The following is a 27,053-nucleotide window of genomic DNA, read 5'->3' as shown; positions in this document are numbered from 1 at the left end:
CTGAGTCATCTCCACGTCCCATGCACAGTGTCAGGTATACAAAAGGCCCTCAGAACATGTTTGCTCAGTGAACTCAGTGGTTCCTCCTCTCGCCATTCATTTATTGAGTGTGTCTGCATGCCAGGGAGCACTGGACTAGGAGCTGCAATGGAGTAGTGAAGACTGGGCTCCCTTCCACTGCAAGAAGAGTCATTTCTAGGCCAGAAGTTCTCACATTTTTTGGCCTAACAACCTCTTTACACCCTTTTAAAAGGTTCAGGATCCCAAAGAGCTTTTGTGTATGTTAATATCTATTGCTATTTGCCATATTAGAAACTAAAACTGCCCTAACCGGTTTGGCTCAGTGGATAGAGCGTTGGCCTGCAGACTGAAGGGTCCCAGGTTCAATTCCAGTCAAGGGCATGTACCTTGGTTGCAGGCACATCCCCAGTAGGGAGTGTGCAGGAGGCAGTTGATGGATGTTTCTCTCCCATCGATGTTTCTGACTCTCTATCCCTCTCCCTTCCTCTCTGTAGAAAATCAATAAAATATACTTAAAAAAAAAACTAAAACTAAGAAAACTTTTAAATGTTTACCAATTCATTTAAAATAACAAACTCATTGCATGTTAACATAAATAACATATTTTTATGAAAATGTTTTTTCCCAAACAAAACTGTGAAAACAGTATTGTTTTGCATTTTTGCATATGTCTTTAATGGAAGACAGCTGAATTCTCATGCCGCACTCAGTCTGTGCGATATGTTGCTTTGGTTGAAGTACATAAAAAAATCCAACTCAACAGTCTCCTTCTTTGTAAAAATTGAGAATACTCACACTGCGCTCGACCACGCCCCCTCAGAGTTTGGATCTACTTGGTTAGGCTGTAAACGGTTTCCGGAAGGGGGCGTGGCCTGGCGCCCAAAGGGGTAGTTGGCTAGGATTGGACAAGTAATGCGTCTGTCTGCACGTTGTCCCCGCCTCCGACCCCGCCCCTGTTCCCTCTCAGTAGTAAACCGACTAACCCTAACGCATGCGTCCTAAGGAAGGTGAGCACTTCCGCCCGCTCACCCCGACGCTCTGTTCCAGCTCGGATTTCCGCTGGGACAACTAGGGCGGCCAGGACGGAAGTAGCGTGAGGCGTGTGGGCGGGGCCAGGTGCAGCAATGTCCGCGGCCTTGCTGCGCAGAGGCCTGGAGCTGCTGGGGGCGCCCGAGGGTGAGGAGAGCCTGCCCGGAGACTTCCCGCGCGGGCCGGGGCGGCTGGGGCCGGGGGCGGGAGCCCGGAGGGAGCAGAACGGTTCTGTCCGGCCTTATCCCCGGTGGGATGGGAGCCCTGCGCGCTCTCCGACCCGGGTCCGTTCCTCTCTTTCCCTACAGCCCCCCAGGCCGCGCCAGGCCAGGCCAAGCCGAGCGGGGCTCCGGGGAAGCAGGCCGCGAAGGCGAAGGCGAAGGCAAAGGCGACCCAGGCCGGGAAACTGCGGAACTCGGCCAAAGGAAAAGTGCCCAAGTCGGCGCTGGGTAAGGTCGGGAAGGGGCCGGGCGTGCTGCCCCCGGGGCCGGGCTGTGCCCTGGAGGAAGGGGACCTTGAGGCCGGGCTGGAAACGCATGTCAGGCAGCCCTAGAGCACCTGCTGTGAGCCGTGCGCAGAGCGGAGTCCTGGGGAAACGGAGTGAATGAAACACAAGGTCCCAGGGCGCACGGTCTACAGCCCCGTGGGGAGAGAGGCATCCAAGAGTTTCAGAATCAGCTAAGTGTGAGGAGGGCTTTGAAGGTTTGTGCTCTGAGAGGGACTTAAAGTAACACTAAATCAGACTTCTGAGGGAGCGACATTTAAGCCCAGATCTGAAGGAAGAATAGAGCGAACCACGGGCAAGAGTGTTCTAGAGAGAATGGCATATGCAGAGTCAGAAGTTTGCTGCCTTTGAAAATTTGGAAGAAAGAAGCCTGGTGAAGGTGACATGTGTGAACGAGGGTCAGAGATGGAGCATGTAACCAGGTACTAGTCGGTGTGCCAGGTGCTAAACCCTGTGCAAACGTTCACTCGTGTAATCCACACAGCAGCCCTGTGAGATGGTGCAGGTGGCAGCCAGGCAGTGCCTCCAGAGCCCTGCGCTTGCCCACCCCGTTCAGTGAGAGGCGCTGTGGCCTGGCAGTGGTGAGGGTGCAGAGATGAGAGACGTGGGGGGGGGGGGGGGGCACTGATGGGCTTCAGTGGTGAACTGGAGGGAGAGGGAGACACGGAGAAGGGAGCCCAGTTTCTAGAGCATGGTGGGCGATGTGGTGCCACTTAAGGAGATACAGACTTGGGGAGGGGCAGGTATGGGAAGGATGGTGGGAGGGAGGATATGTGCCAGGACTTGGTGAGTTCCTAGAGTCTCTGAACCTGGGTCTGTTGCATAAAAAGTGTTCCAAGTGTTTGTTCAAAGAACTATGAAATCCAGGGAGGAAACAGCCCGAGCAAAAGTGTGGAGGCAGAAAAGTGAGGCCCATTTGAGCAACAGTGATGTGTGAAGGGCATAGGACACAGGTGGCCCCATCCACCCCAGACCTTGTCCCATAATCCTATATAATAAAGAGGTAATATGCAAATTGACCCTCACGTCACAAGATGGCCGCCCCCACATGGTCACAAGATGGAGGCGACCAGGCCTGCAGGGGAGGGCAGTTGGGGGCGATCAGACCAGCAGGGGAGCAGTTAGGGGCAATCAGGCAGGCGAGGGGTTAGGAGCCAGCAGTCCCAGATTGTGAGAGGGATGCCCCAGATTGGAGAGGGTGCAGACTGGGCTGAGGGACACATCGTGCGCCTCCCCTCCCCCCCCCAAGTGCACGAATTTTGTGCACCGGGCTTCTGACTGGTGAGGGGACTCACAGGCCTCAATGGCCACTCTGAAAAACACCTCTGTGGCTGCCGCTTCTGGGAACTACATCTCTTGCCTGAATTATTGTGAAAGCCTCCTAACTGGTGTCTCACCACCACTCCCCCCTCCGCAAAACAGCCAAAGTGGTCCTACAAAATGGTGCCGGACCTTTCTCTTCTCTGCCCTACACCTTCTTGTGAAGGCCCGAGTTCTCAGGGTGCCTAATGAGCCCTCTCCTCCCCTTCCAGCCATTTTTCACACCTCTGCTTCAGGGCCTTCACACCGGCTGTTTCCTCTGTCTAGAATGATCTTCCCCCAGATACTACACTCTCCCTTGAGTCTTTGCTCAAACATCATTTCATTGAGGCTTTTTCATGTGAGGGTTAAAAAAAAAAAGTTAGCCTTTGGCCCGTGTGGCTCAGTGATTAAAGCTTCAGCCCGTGGACTGAAGGGTCACCGATTTGATTCCCAGTCAAGGGCACATACCTGGGTTGCAGGTTCGATCCCTGGCCCCAGTGGGGGTGAGTGAGGAAGGCAACCAATTGATGTGTGCCTCTCACATCAGTGTTTCTCTCTCCCGCTCCCTCTCCCCCTTTCTCTCAAATCAATCAATAAAAAGAGAATGAGCCCCCCATCTTTGATTTCTGTTTTTCTCCATAAAATGTATCACCTTCTAAATGCTGCTTACCACCTCTCTTCCCACTGGCATGTATGCTCCATGCGGCAGGAGGTTTTGCCCGTCGGTGTCCTGCTGTGTGCTCTGCACCCAGGACAGTGCCTGACACACAGTTAAGCACTTGGGACATATTTGTTGCGTAAGTCACTTGAGCATCTGGGAGCCAAGAGGTCTTTCAGCAGGATCTGTGTGGAGAGTGGATTTGACAGAAAAGAGCCCAGGCTGTTACAGTAATTGAGGGAAGGGACAACAAGGCCTTTGGCAAGGCTGTGGGGGGAGGAGGGAGGGGGAGGTAATGGGGAGATATCAAGAGGGGCCTAGAAGGCTTGCAGGGAATGCATCTGAAATTCTGCCGCCCTGCCTACCATCCACAGCCGAGTTCCAGAAGCGAGAGCGTCGAGGCTACCTTGGAGTGAACCTGACGTTTATGACCAGTGCGAGAAGCACCGTGCCCGAGTCCATTACCCAGCAGGTGCGTCGGGGGTGGCTATGAGAAGGAAGCTTGGGGGAGAGCTGAGGATGTTCCTGGGCATCCCAGCCCTAGCATAGGGTGGAGTTTGGGCCACCTCCCACATTCCTATATTGTTGTGCTGTGGGGGGGGTCTCCCCAAGGGGCTAAGATAGTGGTTGGCAAACTCATTAGTCAACAGAGCCAAATATCAACAGTACAACGATTGAAATTTCTTTTGAGAGCCAAATTTTTTAAACTTCTTCTAACGCCATTTCTTCAAAATAGACTCGCTCAGGCCGTGGTATTTTGTGGAAGAGCCACACTCCAGGGGCCAAAGAGCCACATGTGGCCCGTGAGCCGCAGTTTGCCGACCACGGGGCTAAGAGCATACCAGGGGAGGGGGCAGCACTTGGCCAACTGTACCGGGTTGTACAGCTCCCTCATGTCCTGACTCCTGCACACCCCCAGATTCTGCGCCAGAATCGGGGCCGCAAGGCCTGTGACCGGCCTGTGGCCAAGAAGAAGAAGAAGAAGGCTGAAGGCACTGTGTTCACAGAGGAGGACTTCCAGAAGTTCCAGCAGGAATACTTCGGCAGCTAGGCCCCTGGAGGCCCAGAGGGAGAGGCTTGGGCTCAGCTTCCTCCTTTGACCTCACAGCCACCGCTGGGCCTGGCACCCTGCCATGCAGAGGGGGCCAGGCTGACCCTCGGAAGCCCTGGAGCTGAAGCCAGGGGCAGGGTGGAGTGGAGCTGGCGAGCTGGAAGCTGCGGGAGCATTTAAACTGACCAGGCTTGGGAGGAGCTACCTACCTGCCAAAAAGGAATCTTTCTGTTGTTTGCTTTGGCCCAAGTAGGACCTTGGCTGTTTGCTGTGGAGAGGCCAGTTACTGGGCCCTCGGGGGCCACACCTCCAGGAGCAGGGGGCGGGCTGCTGGGTATGCTTCCGGGTTCTAATAAATATGGGCTCGAGCTGGGTGTGCGCTGTTCAACCCATGAGGCATCTCCTCTCCTGTGGCACCAGAGCCTTCCCTCCCTTCCCCACCTCCCAGTGCGGTTCTTGGCGATCCAGGGCACAATTCCTCAGTTCAGCCCCAGTGCAGGCTGCCACCCCGAGTTCACACCGCATCTGCTGGCACAGCCGAGGGCCCTCCTCCCCTGGGGGTGGCGCCCACAGCTGCCAGAGGCTTTGATCCAGGGTCTGGGGGGGAGGGAGTGCTGCCAGCCTGTCACCAAGTCCGTGCTCAATGTGGGGGAGGGGCGGGGGGAGAGCATGGGGAATGTGTCAGAGTTGGGGGACTGGTGGGGTGATTCAGGAGGCGACTGCAAGCAACAGGGCTTCACACTCAGGTCTGCCTGAGCACCAAGGTAGGGGCTGGACCCCTTGCAGCCGGCACGGTGTTGGGCACAGGATGTACCGACCAGCATTGCCTTGTGGCGAGGACAAGTCCTGGAAGCCAGGGGCCCCTTGGAGTTGGGGGCCTTCCAGAGAAGAGGGCCCTGGGCACCTTCAGGCAGCTCTTCTACCTCTTCCCCCTCCCCCAAAGGGCTTCATAGGTCGTGGCATTGTCACTTCTGAAGGGTCCCCTGTGGCTGGAGTCAACCTTGCATGGGTACTAGTATGCCAGGAGGGTTCCTCACCCCTACCCACTGCCTTGGAGCTCTGTTCCTGGTTATTAACCAGATTTCCATCCTGAGCGTGGACAGGAGTGGCCACAGAACTGCTGGAGTAGAGCTGGACCTGGTCCTGTCTGCAGATGGCCTCACCCGAGCAGTAGGAAGCCGACCAAACAGGTTTGGCCCACCTTCCTCAGATGTGCCTCTTCCAGAGAGCAGCTGGTCTCCTGCCTCATGCTCCACCCACTCTCCCCAGCAGAGTCTTAACCCTGATTGGGGGAGAGCTAGACACAGGTTATCCTTAGCTTCATCTTTCAAGCTTAGGCTAGTTGCAGTCCTTTTGAATGTGGGTGTGAATTCAGGACGGCGCTCCCTGAACAGCCCCAAAATGGAGGAACAAAGAACAGCAGGAACTCCCTTTAGCCCAGATTAAATATCCTGCATCTTCCCATGCTTGCAGTGGCCACAATTCTGGCCCATGACCTCTGTTCCCAGGTGATTAAGTACCTTCCCTATGTCACCCCAACTTTACTGGGCGTGCATCTCTTCTCCCCCCGCCCCTCCCGCCAGGGATCTAGAGGGAATAGACCCTACACCTATGGATTCCTGGGGAGCGTCAAGTTGTAGCTTCCTGGTGAAGCTGCCCAAATGACAGGCCTAGGTCCTTCCCTTTGCTTCTTTTCTATTAACTAGTTTATTACAGGGGCATCAAACCAAAGAGAAGTCAAAGCTACTCATCAGCACACCCAGCTCAAGGGCTGTGGCACCTCATCTGGGTGCTGAATGACAGATGGCAAAGGCCAGACCAGAACAGGTGGAGCCTGGGCAGTTCCTGCTACCCAGTTCCCTCAGGTTAAAACTCCCTGGAGCCTTGCCCCTAACCAAGCGAGAGCCCAATTCCCAGCTCTGGGGAAACCACCTGCTGTTGGTCACCAGTGATCCTGACCTACAGCACACTTCACTCTGGGCCAACCTTCAGCATGCTGAAATCTCCCTAGACAGTTGGCTGGGTTGAGGCAAGAAAACAGATACAGCAGTCTGCACGGTCCTTTCACTACAAAATAATTTATTATAATACAATCTCCAGCACAAGCCGCCTCTGTACACGCACACGGACTACCCTAACTCGGGGCCTGTTTCTTTCCCCGGGCCTTGCGGACCTCTTCCATCAGGTCTTTCAGATACTGGATCTCCTTGGCCAAGGAATCGGCCTTCTCTTTCAGAGCCTCGTTTCTCTTTTCTAGCTCTTGACACTCACCGGTGAGGGCCTCCTGCTCTGCTCTCTTCTTCTGGCGGTACCTAGTAGCTGCTGTCTTGTTCTGCTCCATTTTTTTCAGCCTTTTATCTAGTTTCTCACCCTTTACTTTTGCTGCTACCACCTTCTCTACAGGAGGGTCATAGGGTTTGGGGCCAGCAGACCCACAGGGGGTAGCTGGAGACAGCAGATTCCTGTTTGGGGAGGCCCTGGAGGTGGAGGGACTATGCTGGGGAGAGCCCAGATAGGACTCAGGGCTCATACAGATGCCACTATCATTGTCTGAGGTGACATCCTCCTCCTTTATGCATTGAGGGATTATGGTAATGTAAGTAGTGGAGTCTGATTTTCTATCTCCTTCAGAGATGTCAACTTCACTTCCCAGCTCTAAACTAAAGGAATGATCCGGAGTGCAGGACAGGGCCTCTGGGTTGAGGGGAAGAGGTTGCAGGAAGGTGAAGGGGGCAACCTGGTCAGTCTGTAGTAAACTTTCTGGAAGATGGCCAATTGGGTTCACTGTATGGGGGGGCTCCTTATTAATCTCCTGGTCTAGGGGGTCAAAGAGTTCACAGGGGTCATCCAACGTGGCCAAAAGCTCATCGGGCATGGTATCCAGGTCACCTAAACTTAACAGGGCATCAAAGTCAAACTCCTTGAGATCCATTTTCTCCACCATCCAATCTGTCCCCGAAAAGGCATCCTCTGAAAAAGATTGAAAAAGAATGAAATCAGTTCAGCCAGATGCACAAAGCAACCAACCATGACCAGAACTCAGTGGCAAGTAAACGATGGGCACTTACCCTTGCCGTTGTCTGAGGCACTGACCAACCCATCCACAGCCAGCCATTCGGAGGAGCCCGCCTTAGCCTGGTCGCTGGAGAACCCATGGGGTTTCAAGTTCTTGGCCACCTCCAGGTAGTCGTCTAAGAGATCTAAGCTTTCTTCAGCCCCCAAACCCGACTGGTTGAAGGGGGACATCAAGCCCCCCACCAACACCTCGCTGCTCAAGAAGCTCATCTCGGTCATGTTGTGGGGCTTTGCTGGAATCGAGGAATGTGTTTAAGTCGAGTGTGTCTTTGTCGGTTACAGCAATGCTGCTGCTGAATGCCGTGAAAAGCCTGAATAGGAACGAGAAACAAAGTCCCATTAGCGATCAGCTGGCCTGAAATTTTCATTTTCTCACCGCCGAGGCAGGATGGCCAACCTCTGCTTGGCTGTGGGGAACTGGAAACACGTGGCGCCAGAGCCATTGTGCTCCTCTTCCCGGCTCCCGGTCAGGCGGCTCGAGTTGGCCCGTGAGCTGGGCCGTTCCCCAAGCGGCCACAAGAGGTAGGCGCCGCTTCCTCCAGGCCAAACAGGGCCGCGCCGCCGCCTCCCCCGCCCCCGCCCTGTGACTCACGCCGCCGGCCGCCGCCCAGCCCGCCGCCATCTTTGCTGCTGCCACGTTTCGCCCGGCGCCAGGCGGGCCCCGGCGGGCTGGGGGTGGAGGAGGGGGTGGGGGTGGGAGAGGCGAGGCCACCGGGGGCTTTTCCACGGAGCCGAGGCCGCACCCTCCCAGCTCAGGCGCCGGCGTCTCGGAGCAGGCAAACTGGGTCCACGCGTCCCCCGCGCTCGTAAAACCGCTTCCCCCCCCGCGACGCCGCCGGCCGGCGGCCGCACCCATGCAGATCGCAGGTCCCCGTCGACCCAGGGGCGCCCGGACACAGCAGCCCGTCCCCCTACTTACGCCATGGCTTAAGCCGCTGGGAGGTGCCGCTGCAGAGCCTGGTGCTGCTGCTGCCGCTGCAAAGGCCAATGCTGCCGCTGGCACTGCTGCCTCTAGTGCGCCATGTCGGCCGGGAGCTGCGGGAGCGGAGGAGGAAGGGACACGCTCGAAAGTCTACATCTGCGGCGGGAGAGGAAATGGCCGCAACAGACGCACCGCGGGTCTTTTATAACTTTTTCCTTTATGACGCATCACAAAGATCCTTCCGCCGCTGTCACGTGACCTCCGCCTCCCACCCGCTTATTTTCATCCGTTGACGCCCTACCTCTTCCAACCAACGACTTTTTTGGCCAGGGCGTAACTCCAAAGAGAAAATGTGCTATTTTAAAGGCCTCAAGAAACAAAAGACGCACTGCTTTACAAGGCTCCTAAGATCAAAGAGTCACCTCATTGCCGAGCGCGGAGGGATCACCAGACAGGCCCCGCTTCCGGTTTTAACTGAAGGGCGGGGAGAAAAGTCATTTCCAAGAAAGGTTTTTATTGTGAAGCCCGAAGCCTTCTCGTCGCGCGAGATGCCGGCGGAGAGCGCGCATCGAGCTGATTGGCCACCCTTGGTGAGTCATATATATCTCGAGTTTTTATTGGCTCAGGGTCCAAGGTGGGTGGGCTCTGCAGTGAGGTGACCTCTGGTGCGCGAGGGAAGGGCGGGGCGGCAAAGGGTTTCCCGCGTGCGGCGGCTGGCGCTCTGTCGTCCGTCCGCCCTTTGTGGCGACACTCCTTTGCAGTGGCGTCCTCAGGCCTGTCGGCCACAAGCGCTTCTCACCCAGTGAGTCCCCGATGGTGACGTCAGGCCCCAGCCCCTGCGGTCGCTAAGTTGCCTGCTCTTAGCGGAGCTCTAAGGACCAGATTGCGGCTGGAAGATGAAACGAGGCAAAGGAAATGTCATTTCGTGTGCGATTCCACCACATGGAAGCCCTTGGGTAGCTGAGAGGGGAGACTGAGGATCAGAGGCGGGAGGTCGCCTGATCCCTGCCCACCTACCATCGAAGGCCAGCTCTGCGTCCTTACTCTGAATTCTGTCAAGTTGCGCCGGGAAGATGCATCATCCTATAGCCCAACCAATTCTGTCTTTATATATCCATTCTGCCAAAATGTGTTTGCTTGTCTATTAGAATAACGCAGGCTATCACGGCAGAACTTCTTCGGTTGAGGAAGTTGTTTCTCTAAACAAGGAAAGAATTTATTCGACTACCTGCCACTTCTCTAACTCCCAGGCGTCCACTTCCTAGCAAGTCCTACTAATGGCCCCGTGAGGAGCTGAGAAAGCTTCCCATCTCCCCAGTCAGGCCCTGGAGGGACGGAAACCTTGAGCTTCTGCCTCCATGCATTTCAGTGGGCCATACAGATATTCCCAGGAGGGCTGTGCTGAGGAGACATTGGGAACCTCTGTCCTGAAATACAAACCACTAATTGACTTCATCTAGTTCAATTTCTTTACAATGGAAAACAGGACTAATGGGATGAGGTGTTCTGCCCAAAGTCACATACTCCCAGTGAGGGCAGTATGGGGTAGGAGCTAGAACACAGACCTTGGGGGGCAAACCCAAAAGAATCCTGGCTCTTTCACGTACTAGCCAGGATGTTTTGGTTAAGTGACTTATTCTTGCTGGGGCTCAGTTTCCTCATCTGTAAAATGGGGCTAATGATGAGTAGTATCATTATCCTTAGAATGAAGTGAAATCGTGTGTGTAAAGCACTGAGCAAAGTGCCTGGTACCTGATAGGTGCTCAATCGATTATTATTACAACTCAGGTCTTCTGACCCTGACCTCCCAATACCCACCTCCCCATCTCCATTACGTCATCCTGCTTTCTCAGAGGACTCCTATCATTTACTGAGAGGAAGCCAACAACTATAAACAACTGGTATATGCAAAGCATACTGGGTCCTGGTGTGTGTGGTTTTTCTTTCCCCTTGGGGAGTCCCAAGTATTGAGATAACAGAAGTCGTCCAGCCTTCAGCGCAAAGGCAGTAGGAGTCCCTGAGCCACTACACAAGTCTTCCAAAGGCAGAACTCAGGACCCACAGGGCGTGTCCTCCTTTTGTTGTGTCAAGAGACCTGTCAGTGCCTCCTGAGGGCTGACCATGCAGATGGTTGAAAATTAAAGAAAGTAACACTGCCCCAGTTTTGACACCGCCGAGGCCACAGAAGAAAGACTTCAGTAGCAGCTTGTCCCAGCCATTCTATTATGGAGACCCAGATCCAGCACCTCAGCGTTCTAGCGGATAGGAAGAACCAGTAGCACGCCAGTGGGAAAATGTTGCACGCCACACACAAGTCAAAGCTGCTGGAAAGGAGACTTTTATTTTCTTCTTCCGGTGTTGTGAAGGGCATCAGGTTTCCAGCTTTATCCCCTCAAGGAGAAAAGGGACAGCAGTTCTCTGGGTCTCAAGGCTAAGCTGCTTCTCCATGGAGCTAACCACGAGAGGGCAGAAAGACTGGTGACTGATTCCACATTACCAGCCAAACATACCAACTGCTACTGAGGGGCAGGCAAGTGACTGGAAGGCAAACTGTGGACTTGGCATTGGACCCAGGTGATCAAAATGAAAAGGTAAACACACTGGATACAATCAACCGCAGAACCACATCTCTGGCACATTGGCCACTCAGAATCAGTAGTCCAAGAAGGCTGCAGCCTCACTGCCCTAGTCCTAGGTGTCTGTGGCCTTGAGCTTCAGCAGCAAGGGCAGAGTTCTAACAAATCCTGACAACAGCCGTTCCCAGCCAGGTCATGGTCTCAAGAAAGATGTACCACAAGCAGACGACTCTGAACACATGCAGGGATCCCCACTTACAGAAACCCCTGCGGGACTCTCCTGAGCCTTGTGACCCTGAGGCCGATTCCTCGTCCAAACCACTCCTGTTCTCAACTTTAGTGGAGTACGAGGGAGCAAACTCAGCTGGTCTGGAGTGTCAACCAGTGGACCACCAGGGCTGAGACGCAGGAAGAAAGACTGTAGGCCTCAACACAGCTTTTCCAAACGAGCTTTGATTATTTATTTGGAAAAAAAAAAAGTCACAAGCAAGTGTATAAAAAATACTATTGTCCTGAACTCATTTTTAAAAAGGGGCAACAGGAAAAACCAAAACACACTTTGGAATTGATTAGAATTTCCAGACGATGAGTGTACTTTGTAAGCATTAGGCTGTGGTTTGCTTATCCTACATGGTGTAAACAAATTTCCAAATGGAGACATAGGACCAGATGCTATTGCTTCAGGAAAGGTGAGTTATGAGTAGAAAGGCAGAATGGCGGGAAAGGCACATCTTTCCCCAAAAATTAAAGGGGGAGACGGGGAGGCAGAATGTTGCTCTCTTCTACCCGAGAATCTCAAAGTACTTGTCTGTCTTCCATGTTTTATGATGAGGTTTGCCCAGTTGGTCAGCGAAACCGCCAGGACCAGGGCAGGGAATTCCCACAGCTTCTAGTTCTGAGAACTTCTAAGAGGTTCTTGTTTATGAAATGGCAAAGTTATGGTTTCTTGGTTTTGTGAAACACAGTTAAGAGAGAGATGCCCTTAGAAAGATGCTCTTTAAGAGAGGAGATAAACTCAAATCACAATTACACTTGGCTTTAATAATTTGAGACTTGATCTTTAAAATGTTTTCTTTCTTTAGCTCTCCTTTCAATATTTTATATGGAATTTGGTTGGAGACACCACCTTGGGAAAACTGTAGGGCTTTTTTGTTGTTGTTTTTCTATTTTTGTCTAATCTTTCAGTGCAAAGGCAGTAAGAATCCCTGCCTTTATATTTGTTTTTAAATATATTTTTATTGATTTCCGAGAGGAAGAGAGAGAGAGACACAAACATCAATGATGAGAATCATTGATCGGCTGCCTCCTGCACACCCTACACTGGGGATTGAGCCCACAATCCAGGCATATGCCCTGACCGGGAATTGAACTATGACCCCCTGGTTCATGGGTCAACACTCAAACACTGAGCCACACCGACAGGCAAATTGTATGTTTTATAATACGTTGGGAAAACCAAATCCTTGATCTCAATGAATAATAACCCATGTTTTGGCAACACTTTCTCAGCCCACCCTCCCCTCCTGGATGCCATGCCAGGCTCCACCCATTACCTTCTACACCACTCACCAGGGCAGCACTCTGGCATATAGAGTTTTAAAACTCCATTTTGATTCTGAACAGCCAGGCTGGAGAATCCCTTTCGGGGTTCTGAGCTTTATGTTTTTCATTCTGTCCCAATACCTTCATACAAATGAAACAACTGGGCCATTAAAGGAACCCTTTCACACATAGAAAAGGCAGGAAGTTCTCCAAGGTTAACCCTAGTTCTCAACCGCCTAATCCATGACAAAAGGGAACAGGAATCTCACTATGAACTCAGAGGCTAGCTGAGGTCTCGCTGCTATTTATAGAGCGTTTTCATGTCACTGTCATTGGGAAGGAAGGAGACAGCTGCAGAGAGCTTCACCAGAATCTCACTGGCTGGAGAGGTAGTATGCACAGAGAAAACAGCAACACTTGATGGGAGAACAAAATACTGGACAGGGTGATCAGAAACAGAACTATCAGGCTTTTGCCACAAACAGGAAAGAAATACACCAAACAAGAAGATGCACTGGCATTGTGTATTGAACACTCCTCCCCACCCCACCCCACCCAGGATACTTTGTACATTGCAATAAATAGTGCAACTTTAGCAGCGGGAAACAAGGAGCGTAGGAAGTACCCACCTCCTTCATGTGTGGTTTATCCATGTGCACTCTTCCTAGGTAGCACCAGTCTCCCCAGGTGCTGGGTGAGAGACAGACTGGGGTGGGGGTGGAGGGAAGGGGAGAGGTCTGAGCATGTTTGCTTGCCTTTTGGCCTCTGGAGGTGCCTGGAGAGTTCAGCAAACAGCCCTCTCACATTCCTATGGCAGACTGTTCTTGCTCTAAGACAACATCCTAGAAAGGCAGGCCTGATGGGGGAGAAACATGGTCACTGAGCCACAACTGGTGACTGGGTCTTCCAGCTGACATCCTGCTGCCTGTCAACCTCCCTTCAACCTCTAGGGCTAAGGCTGTGGTCTTGAAGGCCTCATCCTAAAGGACAACGAGGCAAGGAAGGGGGTGAAGGAACGTGCGCATGCAGAGGTGCTGCCCTTGCAGCCCCTCCCTCCTCGTCTTCCTGTGACTCCGGCACACAGGTGGTGTGGCCTGGACCAGCCACATGAGCTGGAGACATCAATACACAGACCCTCTCCCAGGTCACCTCCGGTCCCCCACGCTGCACGCTCACTGATGGCCACTAAGAATCTCCAAATAACTGCGTCCAGTTTACCTTGAGCCCCCATCCTGTGTGGGTCAGTAACAGTGTTCCCATGAGAGACCCCTCAGCACTATGGCTATGAGTTGGTCAGGAGGTTGGGGGAATGGGCTTCTTTCCCAGGAACCTGAATCAACGGCCAGCTCTTCCGCCACTTTACCCCAGAACCCCTAAATACTGCCTGAGCGCTCTGCAGAGGTCAGCTTGGAAACATGCGATCGTAAGTTCAGTGATGTTCAACTAAAGGCAACATCTTGATTGGCAGGTGTGCTCCAGGGAAAGGAACAGAACAGGCATGAACAGTAGGAAAAGGTAGAGAAGACACGGAAGAGAAGCAGGCCAAAGGGCAAGGCAGGACAGACAGGAGCAGAAAGCCTGGGCCACATGCAAAACACCAAGTGGTTTCAATAGCTCAGGCCAGGGCTCCACCTCGCCAATTCATTCCAGCAAAATCAGCCTGGAGCACGGGGCGGAGGAGGAGGAGGGAGCACAGTGTTTGGTAACAAAAATAGAAAGGGTTGGGTTTGAGAAAATAGGAGATTTAAGAGATGTCATTCTAATCAGCATGAAGTGACCAGGGCGATGAACAGCAAGACGGGAGGCACCTAGGACCCTGTGAGGCACCATCTCTAGAGCCCAGTGTTTCTAAGAGAATCCAGGGCCTGACGCCCAACACCCACTTGGGCCTTCGCCTGCCCTACGTCTGCAGCAGCACCTCCGGCTCGGACAGTGAGCAATAGAGAGTGTATCCCAACTCGTCTATTTCTTCAGGGGTGAGCTCAGCGAATAAGTTCACCTTGGGGTTTAGGGCACTGGGCAGGACTCCGGCCTCTAGGTACCTGATGAGTCCCCTCAAGGCCTGCAGGAACCGATCGGCCAGCATGTCTGGAGACCAGTCAGCCTCCTCCTGGGCCAAGTGGAGGATGACATTCGTGAGCTGGCTGGCAGTGAGGTGGCCCAGAGCTGGCGTGGACTTGCATATGGCCTTGAGGATCTTGAGGCACAGAGATCGGCAGCCCGAGTCGGCCTGGTCCAAAGCCCACAGGCGCGCCGTCTCAGCAGGACGCAAGCTCAGCCGCCACAGGTTGTCATACTGGGCTAGCCGGTGTGGTCTGGCCACCAAGACAGTGTCACCTAGAGTCACCGATGGCAAGAAGTCAATGACAAGATGTTTGTCACGCTCATATTGCACTTCCAGAGTCAAGGCCTCTGGGGGGGGTGCCGGGCGGATCACATAGTCCAAGAGAGACCCTATGGCCGGCCAATTGATGGAGCCAGCCACTACCTTCTCAAATGTGTCCGCCACTGTCTTTGGGGAGAGGTAGCCCCCTACAACACAGCGGTCCCAGTAACTACTGCCACGAGGAAAGTACTCTGGGTTCTCACGACGAACCAGGAAGAAGCCAGGGACATTCATGATGGTGTCCTCGCCAGGAATACACGACCACAGGTTCTGCTCCAGGACAAGGGGCACAATGAGTTGGATGTGGTCGGCTGTCACCACCTGATGAGAAGAATTAAAAAGGTTTTGAGGGGTGTAATCTGCTCAAGAAGCCAGCTTCCTCAAACACAGGTGCCTCTATCTTGTATTCCCGCAACAATAAAGGAAACTAAGGATTCTTTCCTGTCAACCTTTCAGTTCAGATATAGACATACTGAGGATTTTCACCCAGGTCTGCAGACACCAGCTCGTGCTCATGCCACATGGCACGTTGTCTTGGGGCATGAAAGTATGCGGGACATCCCCCAAGCCTAAAGACCCGATAAGAGAAAACTAGAAAGGAGAGACAGGGACAGGAGTGGAGGAAGGAGGAGCCTCTTATGGTTTCCTAGAAGTTGTGTGACTAAAAAACAAGAAAGGGTTTTTAAAGACCAAGATAATTTTTTTAAAAATGAATGAGATCTATATCTGAAAAAAAAACACAAGACCCAAGATAAGGATCTCCAAATGCTCCCGGTGTGCAGAGCTCAGAAGCAGCCAGACTTCGTCTTCCTGGCAAGCCGGGGGCACTCATCCTTTGTACCAATAGCACGGCTGAGCAGCACCTTGGTCAGCACCCAGCCCGACCCTCTGTGAGCGCGGCCTTGTTACCTGCAGGTCGTCATAGAGGCTGCCACTCAGGTACATGTCCCGAAGCGGCATGTCAGGCAGCTTGGCCCGCAGGAAGCCCCGGAGCTCAGCACATATGTCCACGGCAGCTTGCTTGGCCCGAGCCTGCTCACCGGCAGGGATGGCAGCCCGGTTCCGGTAGTAAGAAAGAAGTTTCTCCTGCAGGGACATGCGGAGTCGTGACTTCTTCAAGTCTACCTGGCCCTTCCTGGCCAGTGGCTTGGGCTGGGGTGGGCAGAATGGATCTGCCAAGGCAAGAGAGAGAGGCATGTCAGCTCTTCCCAGGCTGCCTCCATCCCAGAAAGAAGAGCTCAGCACCACAGGCAAGTGCTAGCACGGTGCCTGGCATGTATGTGCTCAAGGGATGTTTGCTACATGCAGGAGTAGCACTGAGAGCCCACAGGTAAATCCCACAAGGGGCCAGAGGCTCTCTCACCTGTGTCAAAGGCCGAGGAGTCTGTGGGAAGGGTCTGCAGGGACCGGCTCAGGCCTGTCTTCATGTCCTTGTTCAGCAGTCGGGGGGAGCCCATCCAGTTTGGTTCTTCCCAGCTCCTTTTCCCGGAATGGCCCAGGCGGGTGGGGCTGGTCGGGGCACTGATTGCCCTATCGTACATCTGAAACAGCAAGAGGACCACACATGTTCCTTCCTTCCTTCCTGCTTCCCTCCTTCCCAGCAGCTTTAGTGAGCGCTAAACTAATTCCCAACACCTTTGCTTTATTCTGGATTATGGAATACTTTCTCCATGTAGAAAAATAGGAAAGTTCAGGAAACATGAAATGATATAAATAAGAAACAGATTTATCCATAATGTCACAACGCAGAGATAAATGTTAATAATTTAGTATATTTCTTTCTGGAAATATAGGTTTAGGTAATCAGGATTCTGCTCTATATATACTTCTGAAACCTGATTTTTTCACTTATGATTTTTATCATTTACTCAGACCAGTAAAAATGAACCGGTGTTCAACATTATGGTACGTTTTCTAACTATACAACACTGTACCTTACGAATGTAATGGTGAACACGGACTAATTTACTTAACAAATACTGAGTGTCTACAACGTGCTGTTCTAGGCACAAGACTAGAGCACTCACCAAAGAGACCCCTGGAGAGGAGCACATGATCTCACTCATCCAGGGGAAATGATGAACAACATAGACTGATGAACAGGAACAGACCCAGAAACAAGGAGGCATGGATCAGACTGTCGGGCCTCAGAGGGAGGGTCGGGGAGAGGGGGAATAAAGGGGAGAGATCAACCAAAGGACTTGTGTGCATACATATGAGCCAAACCAGTGGTCACGGACAACAGGGGGGTGGAGGCATGCGTGGGGAGGGGTTTGGGATGGGAATGGGGGGGATGAGGACAAATATGTGACACCTTAATCAATAAAGAAATTTAAACAAACAAACATAAATAAATAAATAAATAAATAATAAAAAGTAAAAAAAAAAAAAAGAAGAGACCCCTGCAGCTTTCAGTCCAGCAGAGGGACACAGGCAAAACACCAACAAGTTAAATACAAAGTAGGCAGAAAGGTAAACGTTAGATAAAGGAGAAGAGGGAAACAGGAAGTGTATGCGTGGTGGGGTTGCTGTTTTAAATAAGGTAGTCAAGGAAGAACCTTTTGGGTATTTATAACTTATCTGCTGGGATAAACGTCTTTATTTGTATCTCCAATGATTTCTTTAGGGCAGAGACCTAGCAGTAGCCTTAACTGAACTCTCTTAAGGTCTCATCGAATAACCAGTGACCCAGTTGGACTCCATGAGCAGCGTCCAAGCCTGTTCCAGACCAGCTCTGCTCTGGAGAGACAGCTCCCACCTCTCCCCCCGCTGGCTCAGGCTGCAGGCACTTACCCGTTTAACAGCCAGGGTAGCGATGCCCAGCATGGCTGCTCCACCCACCCCCAGCACCAGCCGGGCATTGGAGAGCACAAAATCAATGGCTGTGCCGATGCCATTGTCATCCTTCTTGCCTTTGCGCTGGCCAGCGCCTGCCATTGCTCACCTGAGGATGAAGGCAGAACACAGCCATCACCACCTGGGGCCTCAAACACTGTTAGCTAACAGTCACTGTCAAGTCCAAGAATATTTCCCCCTAACTAGAGTTCACAGCCTTGGTGGCCTTTTTCTCCATCTTTCAGAGTCAACAGAAGCTTCATGTGAGGGGCCAATGAGACCACTTGGCCAAATGAACTACATTCCCACTTTAAACGCACAGAGCAAGCAAGGCCAAGGAGAGTTTCCTTTGTATTTACAGGTGGAGGCAGGCCGGAATGCCGATCATCCTCTCTCCAGTGGCCATTGAGACAGAGATGGGACATACCACGCAGGTGAGGCAGCAGAATCCAGTCAGGACCACATGGACATTGCATGGTGCCCACACATGATAACCACCGTTCTGAGGTGGTTGTTTTAAACAAGAGAAGCTCTGCTAATATGTTTATAGTAGAGAGAACCCCTGGATGTGGGCACTCTAAGGCAGGGGTGGGAACGTCTGGCCCGCGGGCCATGTTGGCCCTGCCAAGGCGTTAGGGGTGAGTTAAATGTCTGACGCAGGCTGATTTTTAGGTTGATAATCGTGTCTGGCCCACGAAGGATGTTATAAATATCCAAATGGCCCCTGGCAGAAAAAGGCTCCCACCCTGCCCTGAGTGATCCCTGGATGTGACGCAGCAGACCAGAAGGGCATGTCCTCCCTCCGAGCAGAAGCCAGGAGCCCCCCACCCCACCACCCAGGCCATTTAGTCCTTGGTCCATCTGACTGATGACTGGTGAGTGCAGGCGGTGCGGTGGCAGAATAGAAAAAAGCCTGGGTTTTTGAGTCGGAAATCCTGAGATGGAGTCCATGCCTTTGAACCCTGAATCATTTAACCCCTCAGCTATGAAAAGGGAATGATGCCCGCAGGGCCTAAATCATAGGGCTGTAGTGAGGGGAAAATCCACTAAAACACTGTAAACACTCCATAAACTGTCAAGTACTCCAAAAATGTGGGTTTATCATTATGTCTTTTCAGATTTGCACCCACAGGACAAAAGGTCAACTTCCAGAAGGCAGCCAGCAATCCAGATGCTCTCTGAGCTACATCTGAGCCTCTGAGACAGAGCTAGCAATGGCCTCTAAAGCTCAGGCTCATGCTGTCCTGGGCTTGAGATTAAAACTGTTAAGCTGAGCAGGCCGCTCCTACTCCAGCGCGATATGCTCCCCACCCAAGGGCCTGGTGACCTGGAAGAGGAGAGCGCATCGCAGCCATGAACTCCAACAGGGAGCTATGAGGTCTTACTTTAAAAGTTGACTTGTTCCAGCTGAAAGGGCTTATCGGCCGTGCGTCCTGCACTCAGGCTCCGCCGCACTAGCGGGAGCCTCCTGGGAACGGACTCCCCCCCAGGCAGGAGGGGCGGGCTCCTCAGTGCTATCAAGGAGCACTGGCGTTTTAATGGGCAAAGAGTCTCCGTTTTGCAAGATAAAAAGTTCTGGAGATGTTACACCACAGAGTGGATATTCTTTGTTTTTTTGTTTTTTTGCCATTTTTAAAATATAACATTGCTTAGACGGTTTGATACAGAACAGCTTTTCTTCTCATTTTGAATTGGAAGTACTACCCATCTGAATACAAAGAGTCCCAAAACCAAATCTGTGATTTTGTTCGTGTGGCATAAACGATGTGAATAGTCTTAACACTAGTGAACTGTACACTAAAAAACGGTGGTGGCCTGGCGGGCAGGGCAGGGCCGGGGCGGAGAATCTGAGCACTGCCAACATTTCAGGGAAGAGAAACACTCCTCACCCCAACAATCCCGTCAGGCAGTCATACTATCCCCAGTTTTCAGATGAAGAAACGGAGACAAAGGTGAAGGAACTGGCCCAGGGTCACCATGTCAGTAAGTGGGGCCAAGGTCTGAACCAGACAAGCTGCTGGGGGTAGTTTACGGGGTCTCCGGCAGCCTGCTCACATGTCCTCTGTTAACCACTAGACCACAAGCCTGGGGGGCATCTGGCTCATTCACTGCTCCTGCCCAGCCCATGTTGGACACACAGTATTTGGTGCACAAATGAGCTATGAACCCTGTGGCTTTTTTTTTTTCTTCAAGGAGGGGGTGGTGGCGACCTGTAACCCAACTCCGTCAAAACAGACTAGGAGCTCAAAGACTCAGTAACTCACTGTCGTTCCAGACCCGCCGCCCTTCCTGTGCAGGCAGCCCCTATGGGCCCTACGCTGCCTACGGCCGGCTGCCCATCAACCTAGTGGCTGAGGAGAACCAAAAGCCATTACATAAGGCTCCCCCCTGCTTTTCCTGTCCAAGCTGAACAGCCCCTCCCACCCAGCTGGCAAGCTTTCACCTCAGTTATCCTTCATTCTTCGTTCCCCTCCCGCTTCAGCCAACGGGTCAGCAAGCCCCACTGCTGTACAAGTTGTATTTACGTGCGGCCACCCCACCTCCTCAGCCCCTCAATCTCAGCTGGCCATATTCGCTGCCTCTAGCATCTCTCCCCAACGTCTTCTCCGCCTGCCACTGCCACGCTCCCCCTCCCAGGACATTCGCTGTTTTCAAAGCTGTGACGGTCCCCCTACTATCAGATGTCCCAATCTCCTCACCTGGGGACTCAGTGTCCTTCCGGACCTGGCCCAGCCTCCACTCCAGCCACTTGCCTTACAGGTGCCCCATTCTAGCCATGCCAGACTCAAGTTTCCAGCACAAAGTGCAGCTGCACCTCCACATCTGCTGCTTCTTCCCATCTACTCAGCAACCTCAGATGTCCCCTTTCCTACAGCTCCCTGCGGTTCCCCTACCACCACCTGCCCAAGGCAGCTAAGTTCTTGTCCGTGCCTCTCAGCTCTGTGCCCACCCTCTACTACAGAGCTGCTCATGCCGGAATTACTTCCTGCTGATCTCATTAGACCAAGTCCCTTGATGGGCAGCGTCATTCACCTCTACCCCAGCGCCTGCCGGAAAGCCAGCACCATAGAAGGCCCTCTGGGGAAGCTGCTGAATTACATACGACCGTTAGGTTATATTTAGTGGGATAGTAACTGGTATCGGGAGCAAACAGCACTGACACCACTTGCCGAGGAATCCTAAGTGCTGTGTGTGCACGCTCACTGAATTCTCCTAACCTGAAGAGGGATTATGTCCATTTTACACATGAGGAAATGGAGGCCTAGAACAGTTGGTGATTTGCCCTAAATCCCACAACTATGAGCAGCAGTGCCAGGCTGTGAACACAGACATCGTCCCCCGGTCTCTGTACACTCTGCTTGCTTTACATTACAGACTGCTGTCACAGGGTCTAGTTATGTTTGGGGGGATGTGGTCAGACCTGTAAGATAACAATGTACTGAAGAATGAGCCAGCCTGGAATTAAACTCTAATCATTTTAACCAATGTCTTTTCTAACGTTTTCATAGGTAAACTGTTCTATTTGAACTGGGAGGGCTTGACACTCAGGGCCTATCTTTTCTCAGTAAGGGGACATGCTTCTGTTAATATGTCTGTCGTTTCTCCATTGATTTCTAATGATTAAAGGACTTTGGTCCCTAAAAGAAAAGGGCCTCCCTCTCCTGGTCCCCGGCATCAGAAAAAAACGAAACCTACACAAACAAGGGCCTACCTACCTGCAGCTGCTACTGCATCTGTGAGGTGGGGGTGGGCGCGCAGGAGGGTCCGCAGAAGGCACCTTTGCCCTCTTTCCCTGGGAATTAGGATGGAAGAGGACAGGAGAGGGTCTTAAATAAGGCCCCCCAGTTTGCGCTGGAGGAAGACCAGGCCCTTTTCCAGCTGCCTCTCCCGGGCCTCAGGATCCTCTAGCTTCTGATTTTTCCGGAACTCACGGCGGATGGAGGCAAGATAGAAGTCCCGGTCAGTGTAGCGAAGCTCTCGGCCCTGGCGCAGCAGAGCCCGGTAGAGACTCAACACCGCCTCTCGGCTCCACGGGGCCATGGGGGACTGGCAGGTGCTGGGCGTCAAGCTATAAGCAGGAGGGAAAACAGAAGCCTAGAGTCAGAATTAATAACAGAAGGGCCTATAGAGACGATCTAAGTCAAGAGCTCTTAATGTACGTCTGACACCCCCAAGGCCACACTACAATTTAGGGACAGGGTTAGGACTAGACCCCAGCCTCTCAACCCCCTTCTGGGAACTACAGTTTATGCTGAAGGGCCAGGGCTGGGAAGCTGAACTGCCTGGGCCTGAGCCCTCCCTCCGCCTCTAACCACATGACTTTGGGCAAAGCACTTGACCCCTCTAAGCATCAGCCTTCTCACTTGTAAAATGGGAATGATATTATGTTAACAGTAGCTGCTACATAGTTGAGAACGGCGTGAGATAATACATGCAAAGCATCTGTAACAGCATTTCACCGCAGGGTGGTCCAGCCTGCCTGAGGACTCTCAGACATACGTGAATCCTGGCATCCCCACTCATGAGCTCCTCACGTTGGGCAAGTTTCTTAACCCCTGCGCCTCACCTCAGTTTCTCACCCGTAAAATGAGGGTTAAAACTGCATTCTGCCCAAATGGCTGGTATGAGGGTAAAATGAGTTAATGTATGGAAACATGTCTGGAACAGCACGTGGCACATACCAAGACTCCATCTAATACGGATCGCGATTACTAGTGCCACCGAGCCTGGTATGTAAGTGCTCAATAAACAGATTTAGTTCCACATAAACTGCCACCATCCCCTTTCAGGAACAGAGTGTTCGCATTAGTAAAGTGCTTTGTCACCCATTATCATATTTACATTAAGGAACCTATGAGGTGGTCAGGGATCACAATAATAATACTATGTATCACACATGTTCTAAGCATGTCCCACATCTCACTTTATCAACAGTCCCAGGTCATCGCCATCCCCACGTGAAGTCGGGGAGCCTGCAGCTCCCAGGGAGAAGTAACTGCCCAGGGAACACGCTGTGAAGGTGGCTGCACTCCTGACCCCGATTCCGGCCTCGGGCGGAGGGTTCCCTCTGTCCCACCATGTGCGGCTCTCAAACTTCCCCAGCTCAGCGCCGGGCACACACCAGGAGCTCAAAAACCAGCTGATGAAAAAGGGAACCCTCACAACGCCCCTCTGCGGAAGAAATGATCACCCCGTTTCACAAATAAAGTAATGAGACTGAGTGGGGGAAATCTTTGGGGAAAAGATCTGAACTCTGGGCCCAAAGTCAGTGAGCCATCGGCCTCTGGCCTTGCAGACTTCCTGCGCGAGCCCGAGCAAGCCACTGTCCCCGTCCCTTTCCGCGAATGTAGGACTCCCCCCACCCCCGGCCCCAAGGGCCTCGCAAGTGGGAGATGAACCCAGAAAACCAGCAGGAAAAGTGCTTTATGAGGTGGGAGGCGACTGTCACGTAAGGCTGTTCGTACAGGGTCTCTTGGCGAGTGGGCGGCGAGGTCCCGGCAGGTCCCAGGTCCTCCGCCGACCCGGGGGGTGGGGGGGGACGGGGGCGGGCCGAGTCGGGGTGGGGGACCCAAGGGCTGGGCAGGCCGGCTCGGGGCGCCGGAGCGGCTCCGTAGATTGCCCAGGGCGGGCTGGGGAGACCCCGCCGTCCGGGCCCGTAGCCCCGGGACGGATGGGGGGCGCCGGGCAGCGCCCCGAGAAGAGGCTCGGCGAATCCGGCCCCCGATCCTCCCGCACTCACCCGCGGGCCGCGCTACGACTCCTCGGGACGCGCCTCTCGCCCGGTACTTCTCCCCGGGTCACCCAGCAACATGGCCCCTTCACTTCCGGGACGCGACCTTGTGCGCGGAACTGAGGGGTGGGACTGAGGGAGTACGGAGGCGGCCGGAGGCGGGAGGACTTCCGGTCTCCTTGACTTTAGGGGCGGGGCCTGGGGCTGCGCGGGCCACGCCCCCTGGATCGGACCCTGCCCGCAGCCCTGAGGCCACGCCTCCTTCGTGACGTCACTAGGGACCCGGCGGGTCGTGGTCCCGGGGACGCTATCCTGGAATAAGGAGAAGGGGGCCCCCCCAGCCGCACCAGCAGGGGGTCAGGCCAGGCCTTAGCGCCGTCTGGGCCTGGACTGTGGGGGTCCCCGCGGGAATTCTGACATAATATCCCCTATCACAGCTTTCAAAGCCCGTTTCTCAGATCGATTTCAAATCTTTTCATTCATTCGCGCTGTTGCCAGGCCCCTGGGCTCCTGGCAAACTCCTACCCTTCAAGGTCCACCTCGTGTCCCCTCCAGAAGTCTTCTCCAGCCTCCCCCGTGCCCCTCACCCAACACACGTCGGTGCCTCCTTGGGGCCCACAGAAATGGCTGCACGGTGAGGCCCTGAAGCGGGTCAACGACAGAACATATTTATTGGCGCCTGTCATCTGCCCGGCCCTGATTCCCAATTGATCCACTGGCTTCGCTGTCTCCCGGCAGCTTTGGGGGCAGGAGCCACGCCTCCGGAACCTGTAAACCGCCCCCCCAGTGCGGCCGGGTGCCCAGCTCTGAGGGAAGCCAAGGAACGCTGGGCTTTGCAGTCAGCGCCGCTGGCTCCCAGTTCCACGCCATTCAAGCTCAGTGCCCTCTGGCTCATTCCCTACTCTCTCCGGCCTGGGGCTGTTGTGAGGATTAAAATCCCAGCCAGTTTGGCTCAGTGGATGGAGCATCGGCCCTCGCACCAAAGGGTTGGGGGTTCGATTCCCTTGAGTACCTGCGTTGCAGGTTGACTCCTGGCCCCAGTTGAGGTGCGTGCGGGAGGCAGCCAATCCATGTGTCTCTCTCACATCAATATTTCTCTCTCTTGCGCCCTGACTGGTTTGGCTCAGTGGACAGGGCGTTGGCCTGCAGACTGAAAGGTCCCGGGTTCGATTCCGGTCAAGGGCATGTACCTTGGTTGCGGGCACATCCCCAGTCGGGGGTGTGCAGGAGGCAGCTGATGGATGTTTCTCTCTCATCAATGTTTCTAACTCTCTATCCCTCTCCCTTCCTCTCTGTAAAAAACTCAATAAAAATATTTTTAAAAAATATTTTTCTCTCTCCCTTCCCCTCCCTCCCTTCCACTCTCTCTAAAAATCAATGGAAAACATATCCTGGGTGAGGATTAATAACAACAGAAAAGGTATCTAGCACTTAAGGAGTAGTAGCTCCTCCATTCATTGATGCAAGAAATCATCGTTGAGGGCCTCTGACGTGCAGCCACTGTCACAGGCAGAGGACAGAGAGCTCAAGACCTGGTTTACTGGTGGCTCAGTCTCCAAACGCTTCCAGGATCTGACCACTGCCTTGGTGGCGGCCCCCTCCCTGGTCCGAGCCCCTGTCTGATGTTATAGGTGAGAAAACCAAGACCCAGAGGTTCGGCACTTTCTCCGGGCACCGAGCTGGGCACCGAGAATCTCTCAGTGGAACAAGTCCGTCTGACTCCGAAACGGGCTCTTTCCACTCCTCCCGGCTGCCCTACTTTGCTCTTTAAACAAATGATTTTGTGACCCAGATAAATCTGAATGGTGACATTTCCAGCTGGAAGACCAGGTGACCTTTCATATCCCTCCTGACCCTGCTGTTCTACAGAATAATATTTTTAGGAGAGAAGGAGGGGGGTCATCTGGGGACGGGGGGGTGCCCTTCAATCAGTCCCCCAGCCTCTCCTGTTCTTCAGGGTTTTCTATTTACTTCAAGACTCACAAGGCTCCTCCTGCCTCCAGTGCTTCCAGGACAATGTGCGGAGGGGGAGGAGACAGGGCAGTGAGGCGGGCGTCTGGCACCCACAGGCATCCGTGGTGACTTTGTAGACTGGAGACCCCAGCAAGGGGCACTGACCCCGATCTCAGGGCTCTGCTGGGTTTAACAGGACAGGGGGCCTTCTGGGATGTCTCTGAGGGATCCTGCAGCTTTGCTATGACCCCTGGTCCCCCATCTGGATGATGACGACAGCTTCTTATGGGATCATGGCTGGAGGGTGAGAGGGAAGCACTTACTCAACCAAACAGTCGCTCACACAGAGTGGGCCTTTAATTGTGGAATAAGTTAATTAACATTTTCCAGGGGGTTGGGAGAGATGGACCATTTCCCCGGAGTTAGGCCAGCCAAGTCTAGTCGAAGTGGAAAGGGGCATACGGGGAGGTGATGAACATGGGACAAGTGACTTAAGCTGTGCTTGCCTTGGTTTCCTCATCTGTGAAGGGGACAGAAATGGACGAAACATTTCTGCTGAATGACCCATGAGAACCAACACTGCTGTTCCCAAGTCACCTGTTCACCATTTCGTGAGCACCTGGTGTGAGCCAGGAGCAGGAGTGTAGAACTAAAACACGCAGTTCCTGTCCTCGGGGAGTGCAGGGTGGAGGGAGGAGACAGACACGCACACAGACAGGCTCTAGGAGAGAAGCCTTCACGGTGGGACGCGGAAGAGCCTGGGACCCAGTGCAGAAGCAGGGGGGTGGGCACCACTAGCCGGAGCACAGGTGGGGAGCTGAGGGGGCCGGGTGAGCATCCGGAGGCAGCCAGGGAGGACTGATGGCCTACAGGTGTGCTTCAGGCTGGGGCACCAGCACCCTTAGACGTGGGTTTGAATCCCAGCTCCACCTCCTGATGGCTGGGTGACCTTCAACAAGGTCCTCATCCTCTCTGAGCCTTGGTTTCTCCACTCATAAATGGGGATTAATATAAGGGCCTAGGCAATCAGACCTCAACACGCACCCCTGCTAACTAAAATGGAGGGAGAGAGAAGCAGGTCAGGTAGATGTGTGCGGTGAGAATTGTAACCACGGCTGAGGTTTTAGGGAGCCCGGAGGGTGGAACACGGGGTGGTGTAGACAGAGGACGGGATCCTGGCCCCCTGGAGAGCTCACAGGACTGGAGCCCAGGAAATGCAGGAGAAGAGTCCACGATAAGACTGAGGAAGGCGGGGCCCAGCAGCCACTGCGGGGGATTTGGCCCGGACCCAGCTGCAGTGGGAAGTCCGCGTCATGGGTGGACTTGCGTCTTGGGAAGAGCGGCCTGGCCACTTTGGGGGACTAGCCTGGCGGGCTGAGCCCTGCAGGAGGCCAGCCTCAGGCCACGGCGGTGTCCCTGGCGAGAGCCACCAGTGGCCAGTGAGAGTTAGTGCTTCCTGAGCCTTTC

At 53.5% G+C, this 27,053-nt stretch overlaps 4 protein-coding genes and 1 long non-coding RNA gene across 8 annotated transcripts; 2 read left to right on the top strand and 3 right to left on the bottom strand.

The window, feature by feature from the left end:
* Positions 1–1,090: 1,090 nt before the first annotated feature.
* RPS19BP1 (ribosomal protein S19 binding protein 1) lies at positions 1,091–4,934 on the top strand. The gene is made up of 4 exons (XM_008144601.3): positions 1,091–1,197; positions 1,359–1,499; positions 3,890–3,987; positions 4,435–4,934. The coding sequence occupies exons 1-4, from the start codon at positions 1,146–1,148 to the stop codon at positions 4,564–4,566; spliced, it is 423 nt and encodes a 140-aa protein (XP_008142823.2). The 5' UTR covers positions 1,091–1,145; the 3' UTR covers positions 4,567–4,934.
* Positions 4,935–6,624: 1,690 nt separating this feature from the next.
* Positions 6,625–8,737, bottom strand: ATF4 (activating transcription factor 4). The gene is made up of 3 exons (XM_008144602.3): positions 8,561–8,737; positions 7,635–7,952; positions 6,625–7,536 (listed from the first exon to the last, which is right to left on the bottom strand). Exons 2-3 carry the CDS (start codon positions 7,858–7,860, stop codon positions 6,701–6,703), a joined length of 1,062 nt encoding a protein of 353 aa, XP_008142824.2. The 5' UTR covers positions 7,861–7,952; positions 8,561–8,737; the 3' UTR covers positions 6,625–6,700.
* A 106-nt stretch (positions 8,738–8,843) lies between these two features.
* On the top strand, positions 8,844–19,497 carry LOC114232644 (uncharacterized). Of its 2 annotated transcripts, none has more exons than XR_008556674.1 (3): positions 8,844–9,153; positions 18,264–18,336; positions 19,021–19,497. It is a non-coding gene; the product is annotated as an uncharacterized LOC114232644 (long non-coding RNA). The 2 variants fall into 2 exon arrangements; XR_008556675.1 differs by having other exon boundaries at positions 18,148–18,336.
* Positions 12,970–21,695, bottom strand: MIEF1 (mitochondrial elongation factor 1). Of its 2 annotated transcripts, XM_054719544.1 has the most exons (6): positions 21,619–21,695; positions 17,861–18,011; positions 16,431–16,608; positions 15,977–16,239; positions 14,724–15,388; positions 12,970–13,537 (listed from the first exon to the last, which is right to left on the bottom strand). In XM_054719544.1, the coding sequence occupies exons 2-6, from the start codon at positions 18,002–18,004 to the stop codon at positions 13,327–13,329; spliced, it is 1,461 nt and encodes a 486-aa protein (XP_054575519.1). In that variant the 5' UTR covers positions 18,005–18,011; positions 21,619–21,695; the 3' UTR covers positions 12,970–13,326. The 2 variants fall into 2 exon arrangements, with proteins under 2 accessions (XP_054575519.1, XP_008142825.1); XM_008144603.3 differs by having other exon boundaries at positions 13,459–15,388.
* A 1-nt stretch (position 21,696) lies between these two features.
* On the bottom strand, positions 21,697–24,066 carry LOC129149859 (MIEF1 upstream open reading frame protein). 2 transcript variants are annotated; one of them, XM_054719546.1, is made up of 2 exons: positions 23,643–24,066; positions 21,697–21,971 (listed from the first exon to the last, which is right to left on the bottom strand). In XM_054719546.1, exon 2 carries the CDS (start codon positions 21,941–21,943, stop codon positions 21,731–21,733), a length of 213 nt encoding a protein of 70 aa, XP_054575521.1. In that variant the 5' UTR covers positions 21,944–21,971; positions 23,643–24,066; the 3' UTR covers positions 21,697–21,730. The 2 variants fall into 2 exon arrangements, with proteins under 2 accessions (XP_054575521.1, XP_054575522.1); XM_054719547.1 differs by lacking the exon at positions 23,643–24,066 and adding an exon at positions 22,827–23,082 and having other exon boundaries at positions 21,701–21,971.
* Between the last annotated feature and the right edge of the window lie 2,987 nt (positions 24,067–27,053).

Source organism: Eptesicus fuscus, chromosome 7, assembly GCF_027574615.1.
Source record: "Eptesicus fuscus isolate TK198812 chromosome 7, DD_ASM_mEF_20220401, whole genome shotgun sequence".
NCBI classification, from domain to species: domain Eukaryota; kingdom Metazoa; phylum Chordata; class Mammalia; order Chiroptera; family Vespertilionidae; genus Eptesicus; species Eptesicus fuscus.
The sequence above is the reverse complement of the archived record's forward strand: the minus strand, read 5'-3'. Positions and strand labels throughout refer to the sequence as shown.

Bases quoted from the DNA above. Each gene is read 5' to 3' on its own strand.
- LOC129149859 (XM_054719546.1), bottom strand. From the start codon at position 21,943: ATGGCCCCGTGGAGCCGAGAGGCGGTGTTGAGTCTCTACCGGGCTCTG.
- RPS19BP1 (XM_008144601.3), top strand. From the start codon at position 1,146: ATGTCCGCGGCCTTGCTGCGCAGAGGCCTGGAGCTGCTGGGGGCGCCC. The intron at 1,198-1,358 runs GTGAGGAGAGCC...CTTTCCCTACAG, and splicing joins GCTGCTGGGGGCGCCCGAGG to CCCCCCAGGCCGCGCCAGGC. The intron at 3,988-4,434 runs GTGCGTCGGGGG...GCACACCCCCAG, and splicing joins CCGAGTCCATTACCCAGCAG to ATTCTGCGCCAGAATCGGGG.
- ATF4 (XM_008144602.3), bottom strand. From the start codon at position 7,860: ATGACCGAGATGAGCTTCTTGAGCAGCGAGGTGTTGGTGGGGGGCTTG. The intron at 7,537-7,634 runs GTAAGTGCCCAT...AATCTTTTTCAG, and splicing joins TGCCTCAGACAACGGCAAGG to AGGATGCCTTTTCGGGGACA.
- MIEF1 (XM_054719544.1), bottom strand. From the start codon at position 18,004: ATGGCAGGCGCTGGCCAGCGCAAAGGCAAGAAGGATGACAATGGCATC. The intron at 16,609-17,860 runs GTAAGTGCCTGC...TTGCTGTTTCAG, and splicing joins CTACCCTGGCTGTTAAACGG to ATGTACGATAGGGCAATCAG. The intron at 16,240-16,430 runs GTGAGAGAGCCT...TTGCCTTGGCAG, and splicing joins CTCCTCGGCCTTTGACACAG to ATCCATTCTGCCCACCCCAG.